The sequence below is a fragment of the Myiozetetes cayanensis genome, unplaced genomic scaffold (genome assembly GCF_022539395.1).
Source record: "Myiozetetes cayanensis isolate MyiCay16 unplaced genomic scaffold, myiCay2020 scf16, whole genome shotgun sequence".
Taxonomy (NCBI): domain Eukaryota; kingdom Metazoa; phylum Chordata; class Aves; order Passeriformes; family Tyrannidae; genus Myiozetetes; species Myiozetetes cayanensis.
In genome coordinates this window covers 12,965,693-12,984,209 of record NW_026087270.1, presented here as the reverse complement: position 1 = coordinate 12,984,209, position 18,517 = coordinate 12,965,693, and the positions used below count along the sequence as shown (strand labels likewise).

At 42.0% G+C, this 18,517-nt stretch overlaps 2 protein-coding genes across 2 annotated transcripts in view; one reads left to right on the top strand and one right to left on the bottom strand.

Annotated features, from left to right (window-relative positions):
• ATP2C2 (ATPase secretory pathway Ca2+ transporting 2) overlaps window positions 1–5,364 on the top strand; it is a 26,254-nt gene extending 20,890 nt beyond the window's left edge. The window contains exons 19-27 of the mRNA XM_050311041.1: window positions 498–595; window positions 686–736; window positions 1,266–1,432; window positions 2,130–2,198; window positions 2,281–2,397; window positions 3,011–3,158; window positions 3,749–3,844; window positions 4,147–4,288; window positions 4,945–5,364. Of these exons, the coding sequence (XP_050166998.1) occupies window positions 498–595; window positions 686–736; window positions 1,266–1,432; window positions 2,130–2,198; window positions 2,281–2,397; window positions 3,011–3,158; window positions 3,749–3,844; window positions 4,147–4,288; window positions 4,945–5,057 (1,001 nt within the window). The 3' untranslated portion in view covers window positions 5,058–5,364. The remainder of the gene's footprint in view (window positions 1–497; window positions 596–685; window positions 737–1,265; window positions 1,433–2,129; window positions 2,199–2,280; window positions 2,398–3,010; window positions 3,159–3,748; window positions 3,845–4,146; window positions 4,289–4,944) is intronic.
• MEAK7 (MTOR associated protein, eak-7 homolog) lies at window positions 5,333–18,517 on the bottom strand. Its single transcript, XM_050311045.1, has 8 exons — window positions 18,435–18,517; window positions 16,803–16,979; window positions 14,037–14,267; window positions 13,401–13,545; window positions 12,294–12,734; window positions 10,932–11,050; window positions 9,581–9,757; window positions 5,333–8,556 (listed from the first exon to the last, which is right to left on the bottom strand). Exons 2-8 carry the CDS (start codon window positions 16,968–16,970, stop codon window positions 8,428–8,430), a joined length of 1,410 nt encoding a protein of 469 aa, XP_050167002.1. The 5' UTR covers window positions 16,971–16,979; window positions 18,435–18,517; the 3' UTR covers window positions 5,333–8,427.

Below are 18,517 nucleotides of genomic sequence, written 5' to 3'. Positions count from 1 at the left end.
AGCTCTTGCTTTTCCACTGAATCAAAATTTAAATGCAGTAATAGAACAGCTACTATGAGCCAAATTCCAGTGACTTAATTACACTATTTTAGCACCAGAAACGGCAAAATCTCAGTGTAAGACCCTCAAAAGACCCAGATGGCACTGCTGGGATTATAGAATCCACTAATGTTCAGTGTGAGTATCTCAGCTCTTCACAATTTTTTTCATTTTGCCACTAGAAAGGTGCAGAGCAAGTAGCAGAGTAGAGTGACAGATTTAGTACCAGCTCCAGTTCTGGGTACTATATTGCTTCCATAATTCCTATTGAGTTAGGACAGGACGACTGCCCAGTCCCAGAGCTGTGTGTCCTGTCAGGTGCCCCAGGTTCAGATATATTTCCCAATAAATTCTGTAATTGCTGCCTCTGTTCTCTGAGTCAGGAGATAGTTGGCTTTTTCCAGAGCTGCTGGGCGGATCTCATTTTAGGCTTTTTTTTTTTTTTTTTTTTTTCTCAGGACAGAATATTGGTCTCTGCAATGGGAAGCTGAAAACTATGTCTGGGGAAGAGCTGGACCAACTGGAAGAAGCAGAGTTGTCATCCACTGTCCAAAGTGTAATGGTTTTGATTATATAAACAAGACCTATTCCCAGTCGCTTCCACCCAATACAAGATTAATCATATTTTGTTTTCTGTTTTTTTCAGGTTTCTATTTTTTTCAGAACAAGTCCAAAGCACAAACTAAAAATAATAAAGGTACTAAAAGCCTCTCCAAACCTTTGTATGCCTCACAAAAACGAGGGGGAGGGGGAGCCTCAGTTCTCTAGATGACCTGACAGGATCAGCTTAAACTAAAGGACTGTCAAACCTCAGCTAGAGCACTGGCACTATTTACACTGAGGGTTTTAGATATGGAGTGGAACTCAATGATCCTTGGGGGTCCTTTCCAACTCAGGATATTCTATGATTCTGTGATTTCTCTTGCAAATGTGGCTTGGCCATTTGAAAGACACTACTGAGCTATTAGCAGGCATAATATCAGGAGAATGATCTCTGAGGACTCGAATCCCCTCTTCTAACTCCTGCTGGAGTTATGAGATGCTCTATAGTTCCAAAAATCCAGTGTCTTAATTCTTGGTCTGAGTTTTGTCCTCGGTGGCTGCTGAGCCTGGTTTACCCTCAGAGTCACAGCACTTTTGCTCTCTGGATGTTACTTGCAAACCCTGTGATTGCCTACAGGACTTATCTTCTGGCTACAGAGCCTGTCACCTCTCCTCTCCCCCAGGCTTTGCAGAGGGCTGGTGCTGTGGTGTCCATGACAGGAGACGGTGTCAACGATGCCGTGGCCCTCAAATCCGCGGACATCGGGATCGCGATGGGACAAGCCGGCACAGACGTGAGCAAAGAGGCTGCCAACATGATCCTGGTGGATGATGACTTCTCCAAAGTAATGTAGGTTTAGCCTCTTTCGTACCAGCAGGCACTTTCTTACTCCAGAAACTTCCTGGCTATCCACTGCAGCAAGTTGGTTGTGTAACTAGCCCTGGGAGCAAGGCAAGACGCGGGACATGTGAGTGGAGATACCCAGTGTGGGTCCGGCTCATTTTCAGTCGCACAGCACAGCAATTTGATTCAAGTGACAAAGTCCCCTTTCACCTGAAAGCTCTGGTTTCTCATTGCTGCAGCTAACTGGGGGTCTGAGAGCACCTAGAAGTCTGGGTAGATTACAGCTTTGTTGGCCAAAAGTTGGGCTCAACAATCTCAGAGTTCTTTTCCAACCTTCATGATTCTGTGATTCTCACTTGCTCACTTCCTCATCCAGGAAGCTCAGAGGAAAAACATACTTTGCAATGCTCTGTTGGTTCTTAACAACAGAGAGAGTGGGCAGGGTCCCATGAGGATATAAATAGGTCCTAGGACTGCTTCATGAACCAAAACCTGGCCATGTGACCCATGTTTTCAGATCTTCTAGTTCTGATAAAGTAATTGTAGGTGAGAAGCTGCATTGACAACCTCATCCTTAGCTGTGCTCTGAATTTCAACTGAAATGAGGGATAGAGGAGACAACTCATGTTTGGAGTGTCACAGGGAGCTCAGTGTAAAACAGTGTGAGTGCTCTTTACCTAATAAACTCTCCTCTCCCTTCCAGGAATGCAATAGAAGAGGGAAAGGGAATATTTTACAACATAAAGAATTTTGTCCGGTTCCAGCTGAGCACGTAAGTTCCTGTTTGCTTCACTTCCAGTGAAAGCACCTTCGAGAAGAGTCCCTGCAGAACAATGTTCTTCTGTGCTTTGCAGGAGTATCTCAGCTTTGAGCCTTGTCACTCTGTCAACAGTGCTCAACCTACCAAATCCACTCAATGCTATGCAGATCTTATGGATCAACATCATCATGGATGGGCCGCCAGCCCAGAGGTATGGAAGAGTCACATGAGCAAAATATTCTTGGCTTTGATTGCTTGTCAATGCACCACTTATTTGTTGGTTAGATAAGACAAATTGTGGTTTTGTTCCCTCCTGGTCTCTTCAAAAGTGTTTATTTCACATTTATGTGTTGCTGTTTCATGGTAGAATCACTTAACTGTGCCATTTTTTGGCTAGGAGTGGTCTGTTATCCTGAGAACAGCACCTGCTCATAGACTGGCAAGGGAATATTGAGTACATGTGGGGGTGTATGCCCCAAAATCACAACACTTAGGAACCTCATCCAACTGCTAATTACAACTACAACCAATTAGAACTACTGTTTCCACAGCATGGAAGGGATGTTGGCCACACTCTCACAGCTCCTCTGGCAGAGGGAGATGATATGATGGTCTCATGGTGTCATTTTAGCAGCTCCACATGCAAAAAAAGACCTTTGGTGTTGGTGTCGCAGACAAATTTGGGGCCCTATGTCACCCTGCCAGAATACTCACGCTGCATTCCAAAGAACTGCCTCCTCCAGCTCCATCCTGGTGTATCAGCAGTACCATTTTGGGATGCCCTGCATTAACTAAACACATCCCTCTGCTTCTCTTGGAGGCAGCTTGGGAGTTGAACCTGTTGACAGGGACACCATCAAACAGCCCCCCCGGTGTGTCACAGACACCATACTCAGCAAATCACTGATCCTGAAAATCTTCATGTCAGCTCTCATTATCATCAGTGGAACCCTCTTTGTCTTCTGGAAGGAGGTGAGGAAAATCTGCAATCGGATCTTGTTTTCATCAGGGTGGAGAATGAAGGGAAGAGCAGTTTCTCAAGGGCATGCAAAGGACTTTCAGGAATGCATCCTGTGGGGAAGGATCAGTGCAGGCAGAGGGTTAAGATACCAGGGTCAGCTCATAGCTCTGCTTCTGCCTTCCTGTGTTGCCTCTAATTTGGAGCTTCCCAACTACAATAGGAAGACTCTTATTTGAAGTGGTATCAATGTTTTAAGGGATTGTCCACTTCTACCTTTCCATGTAGGTAAAAAATGCCAAGCGCTATGGATTGCTGTTGGTAAATAGCAATTGTTACTTTAACAGTTTAGGTAATTTAATTTAGAATGTCCTTTACTCAATTCCACATCAGTTTAAGAATTATGATGGTTGATAAGATCATAACCTCAAAAATTAGTAGAGAGAAATTAATGCTACCTATAATAGCAAGAACTTGATTTACTCCTTTGTTTTATTACCCTTTGATATGACTGGGATCATTAAAGGGAACATTTAATTCACCTATTGAATTGCCATATTTTTGTAACGCTGAACTAAGCCCTGAATTTTAAATGTACTTCCAGAATCCAAAAAGTGGCATAACTCCTCGAACCACAACGATGACTTTTACCTGCTTTGTGTTTTTTGACCTCTTCAATGCCCTGACGTGTCGCTCTCAGGTGAGATCGCTCTGTCAGCAATGATTTCTTGTCTCAAATCACAAACATAAACATTAGAGTACCAGCACTTTGTATAGTAAGGTGTTTTTTTTAATGTCATTTAAAGCACTATGATTTTTATTAACTTTTTATATAAAAAATTTATTCAGCGCAGCTCAACTGCAACTACTTTCAACTATGTAACTCTAAGTTAGTGTTTATATTTCAAAAAGGGAGTTTGCATGTAAAGAAACACTGTGACATTATGTTCCAACAGAGATTGGGTAAAGTTACATTTCTCTTCTCCCCCCCTACTTCTCTAGACAAAGTTGATCCTTGAAATCGGCTTTTTTCGGAACCGCATGTTCCTCTATTCCGTGCTTGGATCATTTTTGGGGCAGCTGGCTGTTATATACATCCCTCCACTCCAAAAGATCTTCCAGACAGAGAATTTAGGAGTGTTAGGTAAGTTGCAAAATAAATAATGGTTTGTTTTTTCTTTCATTTAAGGTACTTTAAAAAGCAGATGCCATTCCCAGTTTGTTTCGTGTTACCTCCCAACATATCCCTGGTAGGGAAATCAATCAACAGCTCCTATACCTTTATATTTACACATAACTATACACAAATAGTAGTAGTATTTAATGATATTATCCCAACCTAGGTTTTGAATTTTGATTTACTGCACATAATTGCATGTACATGGAGACATGCCAAGATCTTCCATGAGTTCTGATCTTTCTGTCCATAAATCTATCTCGGATTCTTGTGTACTCCCTTCAGAATGAGGGGGGTGACTGCTTCCCAGCTGAAATGCAATGCAGGTTTTACCACTTGGATCAGCAAACTCCACCCTACCACAGTGTTGCATCCACATCAGGCCTGTTGTCATGAGCAGTGGTCAATGATCCCAGATTATTAATGTAGAGGTTTTCACCCTCTGAGTGGACCCAGCTATGGATCCCTGGTGCACCACAGTGGGTTCCCTAATTCTCCAGCTGGCAAAGGCATAGCAAGGCCACGCACCAAGCGTTACACCAGCACAAATGCCAGCTGCAGGAAGGCCCTGCCCTGGCATTCTTGCCCAGCTGAGCTCCCCTGCACTCTGTTTCCTCCCCTAGACCTGCTGTTCCTCACCGGACTGGCTTCCTCAGTGTTCGTCGTGTCCGAGCTCGTCAAACTGTGTGAAAAGCGCTGCTGCCGCCCGGGGCGCACAAAGGGGCGTCACAACTGACTCAGACCTGCTCTAAAACACGCCTGGAACAGAGCTGTGATGATGGGTAATCCAAATGCACCTCTCTCTGATGCCACACATCCTTCCTGAAGATACCCACGTGCAATCTGTACCAACAGAGGCTCCTCCACATGCTCCACTGGAGCTGTTCTACTGAAACCTCTGCAGCAGCTCCTGTTTCAAACCAAGAGCAGGTATATTTTTATAACATATGTTACGAAGGCTGTGATAGTCCCAGACAAAATAAGAGTTTCACACCTGTACAGAAAAATATATTGTGCATAAACTGAAATTTTATTTATTTAAATCAGCCATTTTTATTAATAAAAATCTACATTTTTAAATGTTATTGACAAGTATCTGTGTGAGACTTGATTTAGACCCGTCATTTTACATTAAATTAGAAGACTGGAAAAGACCTGCCTTCATTAGCACTTCTTTTCCTGTAGTCAGTCTGTAGTGTTTCTAGACTGCCAGATATCCAGCCTTGATTGAGCAAGCCTTTCAAAGAAACTGTGGGGAGATGTCAGAGCAGAGAGCTGAAGTGCCAACCCTCAGCTGTCACTTTTGCAGCTGTGTGACTAAGAGGAGCAAACTGGAAGGGTGATGTGATCCAAAACACACTGCAGTGCGTGGATTTAATGGGGAAGGGAATTGCTTTCACAAGCATCTGAGAATAAGGATGAGTCACATACAGAGCAGGGATGTCGAGCTTTGCAGTTGGATCAAGAGGTGCACAAAAGGGACTGAAATGTTTAGATCACAGCCAAGCCCACTGCTGACAAATGCTTTCTGGATGTTTTAGGTGCATGAGCAGGAAGCCCAGAGTGCTTAAAAAAACCACAACTGTTGAGTCTCTCCCAAACCCATCTTTTACATTTAAAGAACAATTTTGAACAATCCCACCTGCTGGTTGGATCAGTACTGTCCTAGCAAATAATGCTTCACTGTGACATTTGCTAAAGTGCCATAATGTTCGTTTTCTTCTTGCCCCAGCTTAATACCTTCACTTCAAAGTGAAGATGAAGAGTCTCAGACACAAACTTGTCAAAAAAACCTACACTTTCAGAGGTCACAATGCTATGCTGATAGTCACAACGTAATGTTTTAACAGGATTACATTTTGGATTCATAGTCTAAAACAAAACAGCTATCCTGATACTTATTATAAATCAAAGACAACTTGGCCACTGAAATCCTTATGGTGAAGAGTAGTTTTGTGCAACTCACCCTCCCCAGACACAGTCTGCTCAACCTTTTTTTTTTTAACTCTTGCAAACAGTTTCAGTTCTCAAAGACCAGTCTCTGCCTTCTAATGGAAGGAAAATAAAGTCTAGCTGTTTATTTTACGTGTAACTGCAGAAATTCAGCTGCCTCACTCCTGTATGCCATCCACTTGGAGTACTCAGTGCCTAAGTGGAAAAGAACCTTTGAGACTTATGGTGGGGGTTTGAGAATGTTCAAACAAAAGCTGGTACCACCACACCTACAGAGAGCCTCATGTGCTGACTTGCTGTCTATACAGCACTCCCTCCATTGTACTATTTGACATTCTTATTAATATATACAGAGCAGATAATTATACAAAATTATCAGTGCAATTGTTTTGCTGCTTACATTTTTTTCTCTGTGTTACAAATTTGGGAGACTTGCAGGTTTATTTAAGCAAATACAGGGTAAAAGGACACTAGTTCAGGCCTTTCCCAGCACACACTGTACTGGAGCAAACAGCATATATGCCCCAGTCATTAGTTCAGGTAGTGCACAAAATGCACAGTTGAGTTCTAGGATGTCTGGCTGGAGTGATTTCTTCATGCTCTCCTTTCAAGGCTAAGTTCACTTTGCTTAACAAAATCTAAAAGAATGGGACTTACATTAAGGCACAAGTGCAGATTATTCAGAATATTCAAATCTGGCTCCCTATGAAAAACAGGCAGGGGGAAAAAAAAAGACCACACACAAAAAAACACTAAGGGAAAGAATTTGAAGGAAGGCCACATGACCAGGAATTGCAGAATTCTGGTACGTTTTTCACTCTAAGCTGCCCAGAAGACAAAGTCATCACAGGACAAAGAGGATTGGATACAGTCCTTTTCCTCAGGAGGAGAAAGGCTGACAGTCATAGACACCAATAACCAAACTCTATTTGCTGAGCTAGAAATTACACTCTCTGGTAGAAATTAGCGTTATTTTTGACAAGTTAAATACACATAGAATTAGCAAGGTCAAACTAATTACTCACAGATGGGAACAAATTCAAGTAGAAAAAGCCCTGAGTACAGGAGACCTGACAAAACTGGTGCTGACTGGTGAACAGTCACAAAACACAGCAAAAACCCCCAACCAACTGCAATTCACATTGCAGGCATTTTTTTCCATAATGCAGTAATGATTAATTATGTGGAAATAAAGTCTACAGCAATCTTCTTTAAACATTTTACATAACCCTGATTTTTATTTCTTTTACAAGGTATCTGCAGATGCCATTCCCAATTAACTGGCTTCCTTTTTACAGCCTGATCTTTTAGTCCAGTCTCAAGTGAGGCTACTAAAGAATTTACCTTCCCTGGAGAATTTCTGCTGAACATATGACCCATTTTTAAGAAAAAATACAGCTGAATGATTCCAATGGTTCTGTTTTACTAAGTTTAAAAATAAATTTCTGCAGAAACAGCTGAAGTGAGATGCACTGAACTATAGTGCAGTATTATAAAACTTGTTGCTGCATATGAGTATTCTGGACATCTTACAGCCCATATGGAGTCACTTGCTAAAAAACTGACTGAGAAAACGTGACATTTAATGCTTTAACTGAAGCAATGCAAATTAATAGCACCCTTCATATGGAATCATGTGGACTATTCTCTGTTTACCAATGTAAGACATCATTAGAATTTGAAAGCTTCACTGACTAATTTCATTGCATGCAAATAAATATGTGCAGTTGAGGTAAAGAGCCTTAATCAGTGTCTTGGACAGTCTTTTATATATATATATAATATATATATATAAAATATGTACATATTAATTCTCCAAGTCAGTAAACCTTACTGTCAATAACTTCTGCTTTTAATTTAGTTTGCAGACATGATCTACGGGGAATGCAAGCAAATTCATATTCAGCTGGGACTCAGACATCTCTAATGATTGTGTCTCCAGTTATTTTTTCTGTCCTCCCCAAACAAAACCCTTCAGGCAGAAAATTGCATTAGATCTAAATATTACATAAGTACAAGGCTTAAGCTTTGTCCCAGATAATCAGCTTAAATTTAAGGGGAAAAAAAGAAAAGAGGAAAAATATCCTGTCCAAGGAACATTAACACTTGGAAGCAAATAAAAATAAAGGGGTTTTCATGTTACTGTGATTCCTTTAGTTCTCATCCTCCTCATCCTCTTCAAGGGGTTCCCGGAGACCTTCGCTGTGACGACCTTTTCCAGCCATTTCCAATAGGGCCTGAGCCTGAGGATCCACGTCCAGGATACTCTTCTTACCTTTGGTCTGCAAAAGAAAAGAGAATATAGTCAATTTAAAAGGCCAATATCAGGCTACTGAAAAGAGAGACACTCAAAAGTCCATAAGTGATCTGGTTTGCAAGCTTGGCACAACAGAGAGGACACACTTTCCAAGTAAGGCATTTAAGATTCACTGGGATACATCATGTTATTTTTATAGCTGCAGTTACACAAAATAGCCATAAACTTCTCCTAAGGTGACAGCGAACTATTTCAAGTTTATTCAGGTTACAAGCCAACCAGAACATCCTGGTTAACCTCACCTCAGTCTGAAGTGCAGAAGTGAGGGTTGTTTTAAAGAAGAGATTCAATTACAATTTGACATTTTCTGTAAACAGTTTGTTCTGTTTCTATTTAGAGCTCTGTGTCCAGTGAAGTCAAGGCACATGAATTTAGTATGAAAAGAAGTAGAAATTTGAAAAAAAAAAAAACCCAACACCAAACTGTACAGACCAGACAGTTTAATATGAGAATAAATTAAAGGGACAGAAGAGACTGGAAAAAGGGCTCCTGCTCATTCCCAGAAATAAACTGAGTGCAGAAAGACTGGCACCAATCTAATAACATAAACTTATTGTAAAACAACAGTAAATTTAAAGCTGCTGATAAAGAAATCTTTTGGGTCTGTTCCTGAACTACAGATTGGGCTTTACTTGAGAGTTTCCAGTGCTTGCTTTCTGGCTTATAAACACTGGGTTTTACTGAACCACTCCAAGGAGGTTCCTCCTGGAGACCATTCCTCAATATTGGAAACACCTTTGGAAATTCAGAATAAAGTACTGCTCTTCTGACTCTATCACTTCTTGGCTCCTGAAATTATTTCTTGTTGGCAACCTCCATAATTTCACTACTATTTTGCTATTTGCCTGCTACAAAATACATGGCACCACAGGGCCAGTTAGAGAAAATATTATTAATTACAACAGAGACAGGAGTTCAATGAGAAAACTGCAACTGTGAGTTTTGCATGTTCTGTTCCAACCAGGACACCATTTCACAGGTTCACCTACCACGCTTTCAGGGACATCTCCCACTGCCCAGACTTCCATGGCATCCAGGGTGAAATCCTCTTTGGCTGACAGCTGGGGGCTGTTGTAGGTGGTACATCGAGGTTTGGCTTTACTGTGGCCCTTCCCATAGTCACTGTCTATCCAGAGCCCGAAGTATCCATGTTGTCCACCCATACCCTGTCAAGCAAAGCAGCACATTAAACACTTGATGCACAGGTAGAACAGACTGGGAAAGTCACGAGGCCTAAGAGAATAAATTGCTGTGCTCAGTGTTTGTGCCACGCTTCTATGGGTACGTTAAAAAAAAAAAAAAAGGGATTCTGAGTGAACCTGGGCTTCTGTACTCACATCTTGAATTCCTGAAGACAAACAAGAATTTACTTGAGTGATACTGCCCTCCTTCTGCAATTCACCAGAATATCTGTGAGTTGTACCAGAAACTTAGCTCCTGGTTTTTATTTATTGATTAACAGTCCCATTTCAAACAGGGTGACACTGCCCTGGTTTGCTGCCCGTTTCCATTTAGAAAGGTATCTACAGAAAGAAATAATGTAACTTGATGTTGTTCACTGTCTTTGGAGCAAATTTACTCAAACCTGCTGCAATACCCAAAATTATGGGCACATAATTCTGCAAAACTGCAAAGCAGTCTCAAAACAGGTGGTGTGTTGTAGCGCTGTGGAAACTCCTCTGCATCTGGAGAGCTCATTTGTGAATTTGAGTAAGAGAAGCTTCTGCCACTGCAATCACCCAGCAGCAGCAGCTACTTGCAGTGTTTGCACTTTAATCCTGTTGGGCTTTCTCTTCCATAATTTAAAAAGCAGTTAGTGTGGCAGTGAGAGCAGCCAGTGGAAGGATCCTCAGTTACACAGATCAGCTATTTTGTGCTGCTCCAGTGGTGTGGATACGTGCAGTCAATTCTTCCAGGGAGGACACCTAAAAGGACTTCTGTGACAACCAAACTTGGCAACAAGGTTTCTTCCCAGAACCTCCAGAAATCTAACCTACGTAAAGCCCACCTGCTTGAGTCACACACAAATAAATTCCATCTTATTTGATTCAGTACTTTGATATACATATTGACTGTAAAGACAGGTATGGGCTCTATCAGTGCTGTAAGCAGTTCTCCATCATCACTCATAGCTCACACTTTACACTGATGTTTTAAAACAAAAAAAGAAAAAATCCTCCTACTGAAAGTGGGGCACAAGGGATGCAAACTTCCTCAGAGAATAAAAAGTGAAATAAATCTCCTCTCAGAAACAGAAAAAAAAAACAAACCAAAACCAAAAAACTCTTCCAAACACAAGCCACGAATCCAATTTCCAAACTGTCACTTATGAATACTTACAAGTCCATTTGGCATTGTCTGTTGGCCATTGTTCAAATACATGAAGTGGTCATTGTACCCTGTGTATGTGTACACAGCAAGAGAGGGGAAAACAGAAAACAGAAAGCATCTGTTGTCACCTGTAAACAGAAAAGTGCCTGAAGTCAGACAACTGGTCAAGCAATACCCTGCCTACAAATAGGAGGGAAAAATTAATGGAAGAAGTGAAGATGAATAGCTCAAACAGCGGCTGCCACCTCAGAAAGCCAGTAGCTATCTCTCAGCAAGATCTACACCTGTTGTTTACTCACAGTTAACTCTGTGCAGAGTCACAGAAATGATGCAATTATAAGCTGTGATCAAGGGCAGAGCATGACTAGGACATTATGTCACTGTGTGAGGGCACACCCACCACCGGCTGCATTCTGTCATCTCAAACTGGCTGATCTGCCCACACTGATGTGAGTGCAGACAGCCCTAGTTCTGACTCCACTGATACATAGATCAGTTTAGAGTCAGCGATTTAGAGCACAGTCCAGTTTGGTACTCAGAGGGACTTGTGCTTGACTAATACACTGTACGTGCTATTCTATCAGGAAAAAAATACAAGGAAATTGTGTAATCAACATAACATATTAACTGACTGGAGTGGTAATTAGCAAATACAAATTAAGTGTAGGAAGTGAGTTTCTGATGCAGCCAAAGTGAGGACTCCCAGCAGGATGGACTATTCAGAGCCCGTAATTTTTTTTTTCAAAAATCCATCCCAAAAGTTCTTTCCCCAAAGTTATGAACCTTCTTTTCTCCACTGAGGTTTCAAAGGAACAAAAAGTTTAGCTTGTCCAAAGAACCCTTTGACTGCTGGATTTTAGAATGAAAACAAAGACAGCCAGTGCAAAACTGGCAACAGGAGGCTCAACCTGGCATTTGGCTCTGGTGTTCCTGATGGAACACCGCCATCCTGTGGACAAATCATTTAATCTCTGATCATCTATGCTGTACTTCCTGAATTTTCATTTAATTTTCAATCCATGCAGTTACAGGGCTTGATAAATTTCCCTGAAAACTCGCTCCAAGATCAATAAGTCCTGCAATTTTAAAGGTCTTATCAAATAGCAAATTATAAATATTAATCTGTAACATGCCTGACTGCCATGCTAAGGATAACTCTGCATGTGCCACATATTTTTTGAAAATTAATGTGGTTTTTGCCACAGAAAAATACACTTGGAAGTGTAAGAAACACTGTATGTCATGAAAGGAAAGTGACAGTATCCATGAAGTGGATATTAAGTATCCATTCTTGTACCTGCACAGAACAGGGAATGTTTACCAGAGCCATGGGATACTGGAGGAAAAAAAAAAAAAAAAAGTGAGTTTTACCTTGAAACTGTGGCTTCACCTCCCAGGAGTGAGATGCAAACCCACCAAAGAGAAAACCATCCAAGTCCTTCAGGATCAGTATGCAGGGCCCCTTGTTCACTATGTGCCCACATAGCTGCGAAAAGCTTTCCCCGTGCAGCCTGGAAGAAAACAAAAGCTGCCACTTGTGCTGCAGCTCCACAGGCAGGTGGGAGTTGATGTATATGATGGATGGGATGTCAAAGAGACTGACGAGTCCTCTTCCTTTCATGCCTTTGCAGCAGGGAACCAGGTTGAGGATGTCGTTGGTTTGGTCTGGGATGGAATGGAGAACGTGCAGGCCTTGCCTGATCACAACACTGAGGAAAACTGAGACCTGGGGAACTCTGTACACCCAGTCCGCAATGGCACTCGGATTAAAAGTTGTCTCCAGCAGCTGAGGACCCACAGGTTTCGTCCCATCTAAAAAATAAGACACACAGAAACAGGAGTAAGTTTCCCACTCTGGAAAATAATCAGCTGATTTTTAAGTGTAAACACGATATTTCATTATTTTAATGGACAGGAAATCACACATGAAAGGAGTCATGACAGTAAAGTGTCAACTACATTAAGCAAATGCAACCACAGAGCTGAGAAACATTTACCTGTGACATTCATTGGCTGGGCTGTTGTAATCTATAAACACGGGCTCCTGGCTACTACTTAGGGGATGTTCTTTGCAAGACAGCAAAATCTGTCATTGCAACAGTGCAAAGATAGACCTATGCTTTGTAAAAGGACATGTGGTCATAAATACACGATAAATATGTCCAAATAAATAATACTTAGATGCCCATGCATCTAAATGCCCATCATCTGCAAGTCAGCTGTTTGTAAAACAGACATGTTCCATGACAAATAGTTTTGCATGCCCATCTAATCTGGGACTTCAACCCAAAGCTCTGATGAATTTAGGGGAAGAAGTTGGTAAGGTAAAATAAGTAAAATTCCCATGTCATTTGAAAAGCATTAGGTTTGAAATTTTGGACTCACCATTTAAATTCAAAGATGTGATCTGAACAGAGAAATTGTCATGAGATCAGTGATTACAGGAGCTCTGAGATCTGCTACACCAGGGGTGTTTACCTGCAAGCTTCAACTCTGAGAGCAGCTGAGAAGCCAAAGCCTTTACTCCACTGGCAGAATCCCGAGTATTCTCCAAATTCCAGCCTTTCAGTTCCTTCCTGTAGTTGAGTACATGGACTACAGACATGATCAGATCCTCTGTGAACTGAAAAGATTAAAACATCACCACTTTAGTATTTCTTAGATGAAACTGCCAAGAGCTTCAAAGGACTGTCTGAAAATAAAGTCAAGCAGCATTGATGCTGTAATCCCAAGGCAGAAACTTCTCTTGCCATGACAAGTCAGGAACTACAGAAATGCTATTTCAGTGTCATAGGTCTTGAAAAGGAGCCTTTTTCAAGACATTTTGAACATGTTACTCCACAAAGCAACTCCATAAAGTATTGCATGAAAAAAGGGAGGGAGGACCAAGTTTTGCAGTGGTAGGAGCTGCTAGTGAATGACTGTTCTGCAAGATCCCACTCTTTCACCTTGTAAGCTGTATTTGATTCCCAAAACTATCCTGCAACTAAAACTCTAACAAGTATTTTGCTCAATTTCCAGAAGCATCAGTCACACCACAACCCTTGCTGGCTCTTAAATACAGCCCTGCTCTCGTACTGTCCCCCCACCACACATTTTAACTGCCCCATTTACCTCTTGGATTTGTTTGCCCTTCACGGGCCCTTCTGTCTTGGAGATCATTCTCATTATTATGCTAATCTTCTCATCTGCATTCCCTTTTAAGAGGTCTGACATAAAAATTACAAACTGCTCCTTAGCAATCTGTTCACTCAGCCCAGATGATTTCCCAGGCAGGTCAATGCTTTTCATTCCATTGAACAACCGAACAGTCATTTGCTCTGGCAGTGCCTCCCGAGTATGTGCCTGAGAGAAACAGCAAAAAACCACATTTTATAAGTGAAGAATAACTAATGTATTCCAGCTAATCTGTGCTGAGATGCAGTATCTACGATGAGCGACAAACTTTTGTCAAGGGACTGGTTTTCCAAGAAAAAAAATAAAAAAATCTTTATTTTTATAGTGATTATTTACTGATTCAGGTTGATACTGATACTGGGCTTCGGAAAAACAACACTGTAAAGTCCTAACAGGATATAAGCAAAGAGTTTCTACGTGATAACTTTGTTGCAATGGTTTACAACTTTGCCGGTCAAATATTCAAAATTGTGTTTCAAGTCTGCTTTTGACAGCGGAGCTCACAGATATTTAAAAACAAAGAGAAAGTAAAGTGTTTGCCATATCTCCGTTTTGGCCTCAAGACAACGTGTTCAACTCTATGTGCATGTGTAGAAACAATCCTGAGAAACTTCCCTCTGCATTTCAACTAAATTGAAGCATGGAACAAAGTTGAGATCACTCGATTTTTGTAAGGCATCCCTGATGTTAAGACAGGTAAAATCAGGAGTTATTCATCCGAATGGCATGCCTGGCCCTTTGAATGGAAATCTAACTGGTATATATCCTCACACATCACAGCTCTGTGGGGAAGATCTGATTCTGGATTCAACTTTCCCAGTGTTCAAGATAATTACATGGTTTAAAAATAAATCATCTCAAATACATGCACACACTGGGACATGATTACAGAGTGTCCTCACTGTGCACAGCATGCTGAGGACCTGCCTTGACTGTTCTGTACACGGGTGTAGCCCAGTGGGGACTATGCTGAAATCAATGGAGCTGCACCTGCCAAAACCACTATTCCAGCTCCATTTACTGATTTGCTGGCTCAATACCACTCCTCTGGAAGCCACCTGGGCTGTTCCTATTTGATGCTAATGGCTGTTACTGGGCATATAGAGATCCAATATCCCGAGCTCTACCCTGCTTTCACTGACGTCAGTGGTAGAATTCCCATTGATTTCAGCAGGAGCAGAAATAGCAGCCACAGTCCTTCACTTCAGAGTGCTCCACACAGAGGGAGGGATGGTCACAGGGGGCACAGCTGCCTTTGAGAGGCTTTCTGGAAGTGCTAAATGAGCCTGAAGTGGGAGAAGCAGCAGGGAACACAACTAAAACCTCATACTCAAGGGCTTTTTACTTCACGCTGCTGAGTTACCTGCCTTATCCTGCCCACCACCTCGCTTTGCTTTTAGCTCTTCCAAAGGGTAGACCTGGGGTGCAAAGAAAGGAGATCTGTAAAGAAGGAACCTTTAATAAACATCTAACTGACTCACACTTCTGACAGCCTAGAATCTTTGATTCCTGCTCTAGCTGCTTCTACCATTCCCTGTGCAGTGCAGCCTGCTCTGGCCCAGAAGCCATGTAGTTTCCTTCTAGTAAAGCATGAGCCTAAGCAGAGTCCATGAGGTAGTGCCTGGGGACTCATCAGTGTCACCAGACTGTTGCTAGAACAAACCTGCCACATCTCAGTCTAGCCCAGACATGAGCAGAGTCACCCACGAGGTAGGAATGCCACAGGAATTGTCCCTGCACCAAGGAACTGGGCACCTCCAGGCAGCCTTCCAAGATTTTAAGGTAAGTTGGCAAAGAAAAAGGCAGGAAGGGAAAAGACAAATGTTCATCAAGCATCACACTGATCTAGAGGTAAAGCTGGAAACAGGACTTCTTCCAGGTCCCAAACAGACACAAAGGATAGGTTCTTGGATAAATCAGTGCTGAAAAGCTGGGCAGCAGCAATGCTGCTTCAAAACTAGTGGCAGCTCATGAACAGCCAGGTTGCAAAAGGCTAAAGCTGGTCTGTATGCAGAGCAACTTCTAAATACTTAAAATAACCTGCTGCTTTCAATGAGTTTTAATTTGATCCCATTAACTCTGTAACATATATAAAAATGCACTTTACCACTTCATTCATTTGGCCACTTAGCTCCTGACTAACTGAAGTTATCAACTATTTCAATGAATCATTTTTCTCTTTTCTTGATTAGAAAATGAATGCAAAGCTAAGCAGAAGCATATTGCATGTTAATTAGCTAAAACAGGGAGCCACAGCTTAATCAAGCAAAATTGAATTCTCTCCTTTTAGTGCAAGTGAAGAGATTAGAGGTGGTGATGCATTAAGGGAGACAGATAGAACCAAACTGACTTTGTGACAGTTTCTCAAAAAATCTGTAAATAATCCCACACTATACATTCCGGGGAAAATATTCTTCCCATTTTTCAGGTTGCTGTAAAAATATTTCCATATGTCCCAATTTACTTCAGAATCAGGAAAGCTGCAAATGGACCCAATAGTGTAATTTAAGAGACAAATAAAGACCCGAAATTCACTACTCATGTTAAACTGTAAGAGAAAGTTAAAATCACTCCTGCCCAAAACATTAAGTATTGAGATGAGCAATCCTTTAAAAGTACCTACTGCCACACCTTTAATTTTTTTCTAGAATTCTGTTCAATGCACTACATCCCAGATATATCATGAATAATATATTGTCTTGCCTGTAGTGCTGCCAGAGTCAGAGTTTTCTTTGTAGCTTTGGCATTTTTTCCTCCAGCTGAGCCACTTGATCCCGATAAGGTATCAAATACTCCATCAATGTCAGTCTGCTCCTCAGGAAGAAATCTGGAAAGATGATTGTGATAGGCATTGCTTTCTGCATTTCCCATCTTTTCGACCTGAAGCAAAGGAAAAAGAATTAAAAAATAAAATTGAACACAGGAAGGTATCACAAGGGCCACGAAAGACATATCAAACTGACTAACATACCAGTGCAACTTTAACAAGAAAAGCAAATTACTGTCCTTTCAGGAAATTATTAAAACTAGTGTTTAGTCTCTGTATTCACTGAGACTTAATGAATTTGTAGAACATCTGTAACTGTGTTTTAAAAATTGACAGTCTGACAGCTCTTTGCTAAAAACCCCCTGTCCACCAATGCAAACATCATCCAAGTCTCTATCAAATGGAAAAACCAATATGATCTAATGGTTAAATTAGCTTATACAAAGTGACCATGAGTCTGACAGCTGCAATACATCCCTAACATGAAGGAAAAAGCCTGATTATGGATTATTCATGACATATTATGCTACATCATTCTGATGCATTAATGGACTGAAGCTATGTCTGCCAATATGATGTGGCACTAAAACAGCATCAGACAAAAACCTCTGAAAATGATGAGTGTTTTTTTATAAGGACACAATACAAAAATATTTTGAAACAAAGTAACAACAACATTTACGAACAACTCAAGACCCATTAAAAACACACAGATTCATGTGAAGTCAATAAATCATTGAGAGTTGGTACCCACAGAATTAAGGTTGGTGGAGGGGAGGGTTGGTTTGGGGTTTCCTTTTTTGCTTGTTTTACACATTTAGTGGTACAACTACAATTTATCACACTGTCCCAGGATTCACCTGCACTACGGAGATTTAATTTTTAGTGTTGTCTGGGCCATGAGCTGTGGCTTTCTGCCTGGAGCAGCACAGCACAGACCTAACAGTGCCACAGCAGGGCCCGAAACCCCAAATTCCACCATGCCCACAGTGACAGTCATCGCTGCCAATGGCCTTCCCATCTCTCTGGGGCAGACACATGTCTGGGGTGACAGTGTAAAGGTAAGATGTGGAATAAAACATCCTTCCGTAGTTTTCCTTCTGCAAATTCCATGCCCTTCCTGACAGCTCTGGTTCGGTTTGCGACTCCCAGCTCCACGGGAATCCCTTTCTGCAGACAAGCCCACCCCACAGCCCTGCAGCCTCCCCAGAAGGACACAGAAGTGTTGAGCCTAATGCAGTGTTTTTATTGCTAACTGATGCTTTGTTTACCGCACACAAGAGGCCGGGTTGGGCAGCCTCACCTTCAGGCCCAAAGCCCTGTTTGCCCGTGAGGAAAATTTCGGTAGTGGGGTAAACCCCGAAGAGTGAACGGAAACCACCGAGACCGTGATGATTAATTTAAAGCAGCGAACCGCTGGAGAAAGAGAGGGTCCTTGAAAGGTTCATTTCCCGGTGCGCTCAGCACATCCCTCCCCTGTGTGTGTGTGTGTGAGTGTGTCCGACCCCATCCCGGTGACAAGGCAGCGCCGAGGAGAGACCCCCACCCTGGCAGACCTCTCCGCTTACCGGCAGGGCTCCCCCGGCCCCTCTCCGCCCCCGGCACCGTCACACCGCGCCCGGCGCCATCCGGCGCCTCAGCCCGCCCGGCC

Excerpts from the sequence above, each read along its gene's own strand:
- MEAK7 (XM_050311045.1), bottom strand. The coding sequence starts at position 16,970 with ATGGGAAATGCAGAAAGCAATGCCTATCACAATCATCTTTCCAGATTT. Across the intron at positions 9,758-10,931 it reads AGACAATGCCAAATGGACTT|GGTATGGGTGGACAACATGG; the intron begins GTAAGTATTCAT and ends TTTGCTTGACAG. Across the intron at positions 8,557-9,580 it reads GAGATGTCCCTGAAAGCGTG|ACCAAAGGTAAGAAGAGTAT; the intron begins GTAGGTGAACCT and ends TTTCTTTTGCAG.